Below are 13,380 nucleotides of genomic sequence, written 5' to 3'. Positions count from 1 at the left end.
TTAACATGAGATACGGTTAAGGATGCTTTTCATAGAGTGGACTGCAGTTTGGGGTACCAAAAGGTAGCTTCTTTTCAAGGGGAATCACCCACAGCTTGTCTTGTCTCAGATGGAAATCCATACCAAGAGACCTCCACCTCAGATGCTCACTTTTGGAAATTATGCCTTGTGACTTACCCCAGAAAAGGCTGAAAGACAGCATGATCTAATAGATGAAATTTGTGAACTCTTACTGTGTGAGCTCAGTTTAGTTCTGCATTTGGGCACTGATTAAATTTGATCTGGTCATTTCAGTCAAAGCTGATACAAGATCCATGAGGTTGGATAGCCTTCATTCTGAAGTTTGTTTCTTGCCTTATTGCATGAGAAAATGTATTTTACCTCTTTATGGATCCACCATTTATTAATAGTTAGATCTAGTAAAGGGCATAACCTTATCTACAGAGGCACATTTCTAAAAAGGTTGTACAGAAAGAGAAGATTGAAACTGCCTCCTGAATAAATCAAGGACCAGTGAGGGGGCAAGACTAGAATTTCAATGAACCTCCATTTTAAATGCATGTAAATAAAAAACTTTTTTTTTAATTAGCTTGTGCTGAGGATGACTTCAATGTCATTGTGTTTTATTGGTCTTAGGATGCTGAAAAGCAGGGTGCTGCTTTCATTTTCCAATTAGCATTTCCAGAATTCTTCATGTGGAAGAGGGGAAAAAGTACACGCAATCAGCTTTCCTCCATTTAGTGTGACTTTATCATGTGAAGTATTTTCTAGTAGCCAGTGGTGTCCAGGAACGTCTGAAGTATTTATGGGATGTATGATCTGAGTATTGAATCTATGCCCTTAATAAGATACAACATGGACTGGGAGATGAATCTCTTGCCTCTTAAATAAGCATCCTAGCCATTGAGCTTCTGGAGATACATGCAAGAATATTCTACAGCTTTGACCAGAAATTTAAATTATTTTAATTAAATGCTTTTGTATCACAAGTTAATAAACAGCTGTGCTGATGCCTCTTGGAGATAATATATACTAGTCAGTAGCTAGCATGTAAAATACAGTACAGGCAGCCTCTCTAAATACATCTTCTGCTTCACAGTTTGACTATTCACTTTATTCTCATCTGATGTAGGAACCTTTTAATTATTTGTATTTGAGGGAAAGCATTAACATTGTTCATTGGTTCTGTAGTGAAATCTGATAAACTGTGTACTTTCCTTGGTTTTTGACAAAATTATATTTTTATTGCTTTGTTTGAAGTTCAGATGCACTTAGCATTTTAATCTGAGCCCATTTTATTTCTGCATATACACCATGTTATTTCTTTATGCTTGATGAATATCTCTGGAGAATTTTTGAAAAGCTTTGAGATTGACTGCCAGGTAGTACAAACAGGTTCATTCAACACTGCAATCAGCTATTCTATTAATGGAATCAATTTGAATAAATTTCATTAAGTAAAAGTTCTAAAAACCAAGAGATGGCATATCAGGAAGCTTGTAAAAACTATTTTGTGGGGGTTCTAGTCCAAAAAGAAGATCCTGGAAGTGGCAGGATTTCTTAGTGTTTTTCTTTTTTTTCTTGTGCAAAATAAGTTTTATAATATGTAGTGTGCCATCCCTGTTCACAGACAGAATTTATTACTGTTTCAGATCAAGTACATTCCTTGGAGTATGAATAGTTTTGAACTATTTTGTTAGCTGTAGTATTCAATCATATCTGCAGTCTTTCCTAAAAGTAGACTTAACCATTTACCCTACCAAATTTGAAAACACCGTTCCACTACTTTTTTTTGAAGTGCTGCATTAAACAGTGTGGCCATCGTATTGTACCTGTGGTATGTCCTCTGGGTAGAGCACGCTGTTGTGTTAGGGTCTGGATTGGAAGGACAGCCTGTGGTCTAATGTCCATACGATTGTGTATTCAGATTAAAGAAGGCAGTGTGGCCAGCAGTTCCTTAAACACAGAAGTTAGTGTTTTGATAGTTATGACTGACAGTGGTTTATTTTGTGATCCTGGACCACAGATGAGACCAGTAAGTGCAGGATTTATGTCAGAGTAGAATTTTTAACAGAACTTAAAAAGTTTGCAGTGCTGTTAAAAATCATCATCCTGGGGACATAGAGCACCTGACCAGGCTCCCTGTTGCTTTGTGTGCCATTTTGCAACATTCCTGTGATGTAAAGAACATTCTGCTTAGTCCTGCTTCCCCTCCATGTATTCACCCAGCATTTTCATTTTTAAAGGGGCTGTGATTTGAAAAACTGCTTCTGGATTTCTGATCTCACTTTCTTGTCCTTTCATACACCAGTTTTCAGCAGAGGGTCATGCATTATTTTGCAAACAAATAGTTAAGCATTTTTATCTAATGATAACCTGGCCCATCACATTAATGAGGTGATGCAGGTAAGTAATTTTGTGGGAGCAGGACCTAGTCAGGTTTTTCCTCAGTAACTACATACCCACTGTGGTAGCGCCAAGGGTAAGTATACAGTGTAATTTGAAGGTGCAGGGAGTGCAAGCAGAACTCTGTTCACTTGGTTTTCAAACAAAATGGCATGAAGGCACGTAACAAAATAGCTTCTTTATGTTCTGGGCAAAAGGTTTCCTAGTAAATAATAATACAGAGCTGTCAATATGCCAGGGAAATGCTGTCAGTTCTGCAGCAAAATACGTTGCAAAGTGATTTTGCTGCCATAGGTGAAACTGTTTATTTAAGAGTAGTTACTTAACACCCTGCCTGAGATCTTTTCAGGTTGCAGTAGAGATACCACAGGCACCTCTAAACTGCTTCTGAACTATTTCAGAACCAAGAGAGTTTCTTACATACCTGAACACCCAGTATAGGCAGGAGAGTTAACTTGTCCTGAAAGGCTAGTAAAGGTCAGAGAAGGTGGTTTACAGAGATGGAGTGAGTGTTCTTTAAATGTTGTATGGGACACAGAGATTAGAAACATAGGATCTCTGAGCCTATGTTAAATCCCAGAAGGATTGAGTTTTAAAATAAATAGCAGCAGAAGAGAGAATTCAAACACACCATTTTTCATTAGTGTTGGCAAGCTAAGCCAGGCCGACTACACAGATGATTCAGACCGTGTGAATCCTACCTTTTGTTGTAACAGGAACTGGTAACTGTAAGAATTAAGGAGTAGGGGACATAGGATGCACCTGTGTAGCAAATGTTCCCCTAATGATACTGTCATGTCCAGAATGTGTTGCGAGCAATCGTTAGAAATGGGAGAATTATTACCAGAAATTAGGTCTCTGATTGTTGTCTTTGACTTAATTCTTATACTTACACCCAGTACCCAGTTTCAGAAACTTGTAGCCCAATTTACAAGAATTCAGAACACTTCTGAAATGAAACAAAGCCAGTGGGAGCTGGACTCTGAAAATCCTGCATGCTTTATAAACGGGTAAGAGAGTGGAAAAAATCAAGACAGGTCATCTTGAAGGTGTAGTGAACGCTTTTGATAGTGTGCCTCAGCTTTATCCATAAGAAGAGGTTACTGCAGAGAGCTGTTAAGATAAGCTATGTATTGTTTGTGAAACAGCTAATTAATATGGTGATTAGCATCCTAGAGAGATCCTAGGAGGAAAATAATAATTTAGTGTTCAGTGCACAATTTGGATATTTTACAATCAATGAGAAGTACAAAATAAAAATTTTTAGGAATTCTATCCATTCAATGGGTATTGATAAACCTAAACATGGAACAGAGAAAGGTCATGTGGAAATGGTGTGTGAGCCCCCAGTTTGTTACAGGGGAACAGAATTAGATTTCACATGCAACCTAAGTTCTGTTCATTCTTTGTTTCTGAGCTCCTGACTTTGCAATTTAACATCCTTTTCCATTGGGGGGGTGGGGGTGGGGGGGGCAGGGGGGAAGGGCCGGTTTGGTTGTATTTTCTTTTTTATAGTACCACATCTAGCAGTTGGAATGGGCTCTTACACAATAATACATTATGCCAGTGTATCTCTCCCAAAAAGACAAGTCTGCTAGAACTTTTCATGTATATGAGCTGCAGACAAATGTTTTTGACATCTAGATAAATATCTCTGTGTTTCTATTGAGACATTACAGATTTTAATCACTTAGGAGGTTTTAATTAAACCTGTATTTAAAAGAAGGCAACAACTAGAAGAATTGACTTGTTCTTGCAACACGAGTGCTGAAAAGAGTTTTAAAAATATTAGCTGTATTTAAAGAAGTAAATATTAAGTGTTTTTATTAATTTTATATTATAGTGCTTATATTAAGGGCTAACACTTTATTTACAATGAAAGCAAAACCAGGCAGGCAATAAAGCTTTCTGAACTGGTAAAATCATGTGGAACTCACACCAAAAATTGCTCTTCATACTGCTCAAGTACTGAACTGTCTGTGTGACCTTTCCAATGTGTTTTTGTTCTCTCTCTTCTACTGGGGAAAGCTACCTACCCACACTCCTCCTCAGGGATTATCTCAAATTGTAGCAAGTTTGCCGATACAGCTGGTATCATCACTGTTACCTGACAGTGAAATTATATGTTCTGAACAATAGAAACGTAACATTTCAGAGGTCAGTATTGCTAGATTCTAGTTTCTTTCACTTACATTGCATCTTCACAGAGAGGAGTGCTTTATATTTTAAGTAATATATTGTGGCCTGAAACTTTATGCAGCCCCAGTCCTTTAAGTTGAAGGATAGCAAAAATGAAACTACAGAAGAAATAAATAGAATAAGTAGGGCCAGACTTTGATCTCTGGCCTATACTTGGGCTTTGAAGTGTTCAAAGGCTGTAATTGCAGAAGATCTAGACACATATTTAAAGTCAACTTACCAAGTATGTTGCTACAAATTGATCTGGCAAAGCACATCTGACTATTTTTTGGATAATTATTTGCAGTTACCTTTATGAAATGTATCTTCGAAAGCATTAGTAAATAAGTAGAACATAAACACTTGTGAATACACTTCCATCGTCCATGGGTAAGAGAAGGGGAAGGACAGAAAAAATAATTAATTCAGTTGGACTTCTAACAGTTGGACTTGATGATCTTTTAAAGGTCTTTTCCAACCTGAACAGTTCTATGATTCTGTGACTTTTTAGCTTGGATGCCATCTGACTAAATCACCCAAACTCTTCTTGTGGGTGAAACAGCTTCAGCAATTGAAAACCGCTCATATGGGACTAGTTGAAATAAAACCACCAGAAGATGTTTGTTTTCCTAGGCTTAAACCTGTTCTGCATCAGAAGGAATTTGAATAATTCTGTCCTTCAGGCATTGAAGAGTGTCATATCTTAGAGCACCAACTATTTAACATGACTAATGTCAGTTTTGCCTAACTAAAAGCTGTACTGTCCCTTTTAACCCTTCTGTCTTTCTTGCCTTCATTCATTTCATATTAGCACCTTTGAAGGTGTGCCTATGAGGTGTTGTGCTACATCGGATTTCCGCAGTACTTTGCAAAATAAGTATTTTTATTAACACATCACCATAGCCACTAAACCAAGATATTATTTGTACTGCAGTTGCATGTGGGCAGCAGGTAGAATTCCAGGTCTCATGTGCTCATGTCTCTGTTGCATTTTAAATGACCTTGTGTGCCTTGAACCAAAACATTTAAACTGTTCCATCTACAAAACCTGGTCTTTTTAACTCAAGCATTAGTGGCACTGGATTTTAGCTCTGGGGGTCAGTCACTGGCCCAGTGTTTTCAGTGGGACATGGTTCTCTCACTGGCATCATGGAGACCTGCAGTGAAGCAGCTCCAAAGGACTGGCACAGGGTTCACTTTGTCACCTGTCTCTCTCTGTCCCTCTTTGTCCCTCCATTAGGAACTGTACTCTAAAGCTTCCCATGCTTTAGCAGAGTTGGTGACGGAGCTGTTTCTTCAGATCCTGCCTGTTGTGACCGGCCTCTCTGTAAGAGAATGTGAGCTTCTGAAAGAGGAATGGCAGGAGAATTTGGTCCCTCTGGAGAAATGGGAGACCCACCACCAGAGACGCTGGAAGCTTTTCCAGGAGCAGCTATTGCAAGAAAAAAAAGTAAGACCCGTATTACATTCTGGGGCCCTAGGGTCTAAAAACAGAGATATGGAAAAAAATTATCAAGATACTTCTCTGTAGGGAATATTTTGTATATAAATACACAGCCCAGATCTAGACACAGGTCTGGACTTGGGATGGACAGTTTGACATGCAGTATGGAGTGAATATAGATGCTGTGCGTGTAGACTTGCGTAGGGGAGTCAGAGAGTAATCACTAGACATCTGTCCACAGCGTTTGACAGCTTTGTCAGTATATAAACAATTTTTGGCAAGGCTGCTGCCTGATGTCCTCAGCTCTTGAGCATCTACAGAAACCGTTCAAAAGAACCTTCATCTGGTCTGTTTGGAGAGGGTGTATGTGAGTGTGCTTTACAGGAAAGGAGGCCTTACAACGGCAAATGTTCCTTAATAATTTTTATATATTAATACTGTAATAATTGGAAACATATGATACACGCTTTATATAAAGCTAACTCTTCACTCTGAGAAGGTGAAGAAACACATCCAGCTTTCCTGATCTGTTTGTGCTCAGCATACAGGGAGGGCATTGACACTAGAGGAGGAAAGCAACAACAGTAAATGCAGAGACAGGTATCTTCAGCATTAAGCTGGAACCCAATACACCTTCAGTTTATTCATGCAGTGAATATGTCTCTATTAGCACCGCTTTGAAGACTAATACAGCTAAGGCAAAGAAAGACCTTGTCTATACAAAGGTGTGTCGGTTCTTATATTGTGTGCTGCAATGTATAGAGTAATTGGAGCTTCTTAAAAGGTTGGCAGAGTTCTTTAACACTGGCAAAATCATACTTTTTCCTACCCTCATTCTCCAAAGCGCCTGGACAATCCAGTACATGGTTAATAAGGCACTGGTTGAGGCCCTAATTATTACTGACTGCTGCTGTAGGGTGTTTAAATTTTCCACCCACTCGTATTTAGGGTTCTTTCATAAAGCCCTGTGATTCAGGAAACTGTGGGCTTCCTACTAAATCTGGTAGAGCAGTTTTCTGATTGGTGGTTTTAGAACACCCTTGGGAATACAAAAATAGAATTATTTCTTGGCAATTCATAGCCATTTCCTTTTTTTCTTCTCTATTTTCCTTAGTCTGGAGTTATACCAACATGCACCTCCCTGATAATTTTGTATTTACTTTATTGTAACTCACCTGTTATCTCAACTATTTTGAAAAACAATTATTCTTGCCTCTTCTGTTTCTGTGTCACAGGGATATCTAGCAAACTAAACTGAAATATGCTTGGGACTGACTACTGATGCCTGTGAATCCGCTCACGTGCTTTAAGTTAAAGGCAGGCATTTGTGTTTTCTGGTACTGCTGGCTGGCATTTAGTGTTTGCATTTGGCATAGCTATACCTTCAGTGATTAATGAAACAACGTCTTGACCTCATTTTTTTTTTTTTTTTAATTTTGCACCTTTTTATCAAGGATTGGATTCAATACCTGACTTGGCAAGTTTAAACTTCTGGGTTGCTGTTCATTCTCACATTCATCAAGGTTTCACAAATTGCCTGGCTTTGTATGTGAATGACCTGAGCAGCCTGATCTAGTAGGTGACCTACAAGCATGTCTCCTAGTGTATGGAGCCCAGAGCACCATGGTGGTATCTGCTGTCATTAAAAAACACAGTCAGAGAAGGAGGAGGTTCTAGTGTGCAACTCGTTAGCCTCAGAAGTCAGAGTGCATGTTAGGGCACCTCTGCTCTGGTCCTCCCACCGTCCCATTGAACCTCAGCCACTGTTCAGGGCCACAGAGGATGCAGTTTAACAGCTACAAGACTCTCCATAGAGGAGGAGATTTCAGGTCTGAAGTTCTGTTCCAGAAATGCTGTTCATGCATTTGCCTGTTACTGTCATTGAGCACAGTATTGATTGGAGAAACCACACCCTGGGAATTTTTCTCAAGGAATTAGTAGGACTAGGTCATCTCCAGCGCTCAGTTGCTGGATAGTAGCTCTTTGGGCAGCACTGTATGATGGATTCATTGTATGTGAATTCAGACCTTGCAGTCATGCCCAGGCATAGGTTATTTGAATTAGAATGTTGATTTTCCATCAGTTTCAGTGTACCGTAGCGTTCATAATACAAAGCAGATGACTTCCTAGCGGGGAAAAAAAAAAAACCAACCGAATAAAGGGTTTGCTGACATTATTAACAGTAATTACTGAGCTATAGAGGAATTCAGTTAGCAATGACAGAGCTCTCACATTGATCTCTGGGTCACCAGCACTGCAGTTGAGCCTTATTCAATATAAACATTTCCTGAGCGGAAGACAGACCTGTTGTAAGGACAAGTGATTCTGTGGGATAAATTTCTAGAAGAGACAAGGGTTTCTTCTAGCAGGAAAATGTGTGATTCCTCAAGATGATATACTTTGCAGGAGTTTAAATAGCTCTTTTAACTTAATACATGTGGCTTTCTGGAAGTGGTTTAAACTAAACTGGAAAAAAAAGTCTGCAGTATTTCCAAAGAGACCATGCAGGGAGACAGCTAGTCCACCAAAGCTAGGCTGGCAGATTTTCCTGTATAAAGCCTGAAAAACATCACACAACCCATTATATTACCTTCAAATGCAAAGTGCATGTCTCAGCCCTTTCTTAGTATAAACGCAGCAGCATTTACATTTGAGCAGTAAGCTGACACATCCTACAAAAAGGAGAAATTGGTTTCCACCTTAAGAAGAGAGATTGGACGCTTGTGACAGGTAATCATGTCATTTAGGAGATCCCATAGATGTTATAGTGCTGAATATGACAGGAGATCCATAAATCAACATTCATATTGACAGGCCTTTCAGTTTATCAGGTATTTTCCAGCAGCAGATATGTCTTCCATCTGCCTCTTGATAATGTACTATACTAAGAGTTACGCAGTCACCTGCTTTACAGACTTGGGAATTCTAACACCAGAAGGGTTTTTCACCAGGCTATTTATGTCAGCTTTTCAAGGTGGCTCAAAAAGGAATATTTCTCATTTACTTGAACTGCATATTATTTTTTTAGATTATCTTTCCTAGCATTTATACATATCTGGAACATGATGTCCTTTGAGGAAACAGAATCTCTTTTACAATTGAAAATAAAAAATCAGTTTCATATTTAACTTTGCCTTATACACTTGAGGATGTGAGCGAGGCAAATGGGAATAAATAACTAATGAAAATAAATTTGGAGCATTTTACCACATAGCCCCTACCTCATGATTTCTGTAGATGAGCTCTCTCCTGCCTGGGTGGCGGTTACAGGGAGCAGACGTCTGCACCAGGCTAGGTACTTGCTTGGCATTCTGTGTGCATTGCACCCCATCTACAGGCTGTTAGGGGGAAATTGCTTTCTTTCGATTTCCTGAATAATCTGGACTAAAAATGTCAAACTGAGAGTTGCAGGAAAAAGAGTGATTTTACTTGGGTCTAATTTGCTGCTGTATCTGAGATCTAACTCAAAATACTTTATGGACTTCATTACATATGAAAGGCATATTCCTCATCTTTATTGCCGGAGAGTAATACCTAACATTAACAGTGCTGCAGGTCTTGTTGCCAGGAAGCAAAACAAGAAACTTACAGAGTAAAAAGGGGTGAGATTTCCATCCATTCCCTCATCATTGCTTGACACCCAGAAAGCTGAACTGGCATCTGTTTACTAGTTTTGACACTGTGTGCATTTTACTTCTTTCTCTTTGCTTTATACTCTTTTTTTTTCATAGCCATTGGAATGACTCTTCAGGAAGCCAGACATTCATTTGTTGGAGCTTTACTCCACATTTACCATGCTTTTGTCACTGGTTTTACTGGTTAAATGCAGGAATCAGAGCCTGAGCTCTGTTCCAGCCACTGAGTCTGTGTCCGAGCAAAGTAAGGCCATTCCCAAGATCAGGAAAGCTTAGAGAGACACCTGGCAACTTATCCCAGCATTGGAAGATTGGTACAGCACAAAGCCTGACCTTTCCATCTGTCTTGATGAAATAATTGTTTTGCGGTTTTTCAGCCATACGCCAGCAGCCTCAAATTAAGATTCCCAGAGGATCTTTGCTGGTGCATTTGTGCCTGTATCCATGAGTTCTAGTATTTCGGAGATGGAAAATACCTAGCCCTCACATCCCATCCCAGTGAGCTGCTGAAACGTTTCTTCCAATAAAACATAAAATATTCTGTGTATTCCCAGCTGATCTTTCTGATCCTTCACTTCTTGATCATCTTCCCATTAGGAAGAGACTTTTGAGAGAAAACACTGGTTTAGTATTTTGTCCAGATCTCAGTCTTCCTTATTCTTAAATGTGTAATAGTTCCCCTCCTTTCCTCTTTGTTCTCTTCCTACTTATATGGCTGATATACTTGTGCTGTTCAGTTTAATAATTGTGTGCCAGGGGGATTTACTGCTGTATTCTGATCTTTCCATTGGTCTCAGGGAGGTGAAGAGACCTTATATAAATTCTGCATACAGTTTACCTTAAATGCACTCTAAATGGAAAAGGCGACTCATTCTTTTCCTTTAGAAGAAACTGTTCATCATTACAGAACTAGGCTATTTCTCCCTAAACAGAAGTAAACTGTTAGTAAAGACTGCAATCTCTGTCTTTGTTATCATCCTGAGTACCTTTTTGCATAGGATATACTGATAGCAGCAGAGGTGTTAAATTTTGTTTTCTTGGCTGCAATATTATATCATTTACCGTTCCAATTGTAATTCAGAAGATGTCTCCTGTCCTCTCTGTCTTGGTGGTCTATACCCTCATGCTGTTTGACAGCAAGTGCACAGACAGGCCCTTCAAGAGCGACTTCTCAGTGAATAACCAGGTCTCCAAAATCTGATGGGAGGCCACATCTGAGCCACAGCCTGTCTCTCACTGAAAATGGAAATCCTTCTAGAAGGTAAAATGTTATTTTTAGCCCTTCTTTTGACTGCTGAAAGAGACATTAAAATACACAATGCGATGAGTCTACGAGGCATTATGCAGAGAGGTGTGAAACACTAGAAAGCCATATCCACAGAGCTGCTAAAGGGAAATACTGGTGCAGTTATTACTGCAAGCAAGTTTTTGCCATCTGTCATGATGATACCTGGAGGCCTGATAGACCTTAATTTGACACTAGCAGCATGCAGTCAGAGAAGGCACCGTGCTTGGCTGTGCTCTGTGATTCTAAGAATCAAATCAGTTGAGGTCTGGCTACACAGGTATGTCTTGTGGCTCTTTCCAAGAGCAGCCTGGTGGGCTCCCCAGCACCCTACAGACTTTCAGGCTGTGCTTCTCATGCTCACCTGTACTCTTTCCATCTGTCACCTGTTGTTGACTGCCCGTCCGTCTTTCTCAGGCGTACTGCTCAGGAGCATGTGTTTTGGTAAGGTTTTCTGCATGGAGGGGGGTCAATTAGATGTGTGGCTGTGTATGCAAGAGAGAAAGCGCTATCCAGAAAAGAAATACATTTTTATTTTAAAGCCAAAGATTATGTGGTTTCTGGTGTTCTGCACTTCCAGGGGGAGTTCATTCTGTGCTCACAGATAAAGCCTCTCTCCTGCACGTCACTGCTTCCCAAGGAAAAAACTATGAAATCCTGTAGGAAGGCCCATTACCACTCCTAATTCCTGACACTAACAATTGTGCGATTGCATATCTAATTCTTTGCTAGGCATACTGATCTAGTGAAACCTTGCTGTCTGCAATAATAGAAAATTTAGTCCCTTATGTTCTGAATGAGGCCAGAACATGAAGTGAAGCTGTCAGAGAGCCTGAGTATTGTATTTAATTCAGGGCTCTGCATGTGTCTGCAGGCAACCTGCATTTATCCAGCTGCCAGTGTAGCCTAAAATATACTTTTAATCTTACAGTAATGGAGTTTGGACCTTACAACCATTTCATCTTATGACTTACTATTCCAAAACTATTACTAAGTTCTGGCAATATGCTAAACAAAATCTTGAAGTCTGTATCTCCAAAAAGTTTACAGTCTAATGGCAAATTCATCAAAACATTCGAAGATTAAATTATTTAATCTAAATATCACCCTGAAGGAGCTGTGAACTTGCATAAACTTGATCATGCAGCCTCCATTTCTAACCATCAACACTGTACTATACACAAAAGTGTGATGGAAGATGGTATCTTTATTCTTTTCAGTGAAAATAACAATTACATTTTCTACTAGTGAAAAAAAACCCAAACAAAAAGCAACTTGCTTATAAGAGTCAATGCAATATTTTGTGCTTTTTATGGCACAAAATTTATTTGTGCTCTTTGTATCTTGTTCCTCTGTTGCTGAAACTGGAAAATCTGTAGGAGACAGCTCAGGGTTGATCCAAACCAGTGCAAAGCCACTCTTTCTTTTCAGTGAGCTTTGTTTAAGACTTTGATCATTGAGAAAAAAAATAGTCCTAAGTAGAATAATTTTAAGTCAGCATGAGTTTGTTTCTGGGAGGAGGGGGTTGATTTTTTTTTAAGCAAAATAACATCTAATAAACCACTGTTTACTAATGGGGTGACTAGAATGACTGAAAGCAGTGTATCTTATGATTGTAATTTTTTCCCCCTGCTTTTAGCTATGGATAAAGGAATATGCTCTGTCTGCTGTGATGCAAAAGCACCTGTCTGAGAAACAAGAGAAGATAATTCAAGGTGTCGTAAGCAGACTAGGGTGCCTCAGTGATGAGTAAGTATAGTTTTGTCAGTAAGCAGTGGGGTAAAAACGCACTGCTGCATGCACAGATAAAAACTTGTCTACATTACATTGTGGAAAGCAGTGTTGAGGGATTATGAGCATCTTCAGACAAAGAGGCAATTACTCTAGTTTTTGTCTGAGTATCTAAAAAAACCCAAGGATATAATGAATTCTGGTAAGTAGAAAGAGTCTTCCGTGATTTGTCAAGTAGTGTTCTTTCTGTGTATATACTCCTATGTTTGTGAGTGATTTCTAATCTTGAACCAGCCTCTCTTTGCACTCTTTATGTCACATTGGAGTTGGATATTCTTCAAGATGAAATGTTCAATCCAGCACCACTGAGCTCTGCCCTTGCTTTCTGCTGTTACAGTACCACTGACCATCACTTTGCATGATAACGATTCCTCTCTTGCATTGTGTTGGTTTTCACCAAGGAAACTTTTAGTTTTGTCTCACAGCTTAACATTTCTTTGATAGAGTTGGTTCTCAAAAACCCACAATTCTGTGTTACCTGGCTTGTTTTGTTTACAATAACAAATGGCTTCATTTACCATGGTCTTCACATGACCAAAGATCAGAGCATTTGAAAACTGGTCTATATGGAATATTAGCATTACTGCCATTGCACTCCTGTATGTTGGATCTACTTTTCACTTCAAACTTACATTTTCACA

At 39.2% G+C, this 13,380-nt stretch overlaps 1 protein-coding gene across 9 annotated transcripts in view; it reads left to right on the top strand.

Moving 5' to 3' along the window:
- Window positions 1-13,380, top strand: part of EVC (EvC ciliary complex subunit 1) — an 81,037-nt gene that overhangs the window by 27,742 nt on the left and 39,915 nt on the right. For all 9 annotated transcript variants that reach the window (XM_040593846.1, XM_040593842.1, XM_040593825.1 and 6 more), the window contains 2 exons: window positions 5,825-6,034; window positions 12,588-12,697. In XM_040593846.1, the coding sequence (XP_040449780.1) occupies window positions 5,825-6,034; window positions 12,588-12,697 (320 nt within the window). The remainder of the gene's footprint in view (window positions 1-5,824; window positions 6,035-12,587; window positions 12,698-13,380) is intronic.

The sequence above is a fragment of the Falco naumanni genome, chromosome 1, assembly GCF_017639655.2.
Source record: "Falco naumanni isolate bFalNau1 chromosome 1, bFalNau1.pat, whole genome shotgun sequence".
Lineage (NCBI taxonomy): Eukaryota > Metazoa > Chordata > Aves > Falconiformes > Falconidae > Falco > Falco naumanni.
The sequence above is the reverse complement of the archived record's forward strand: the minus strand, read 5'-3'. Positions and strand labels throughout refer to the sequence as shown.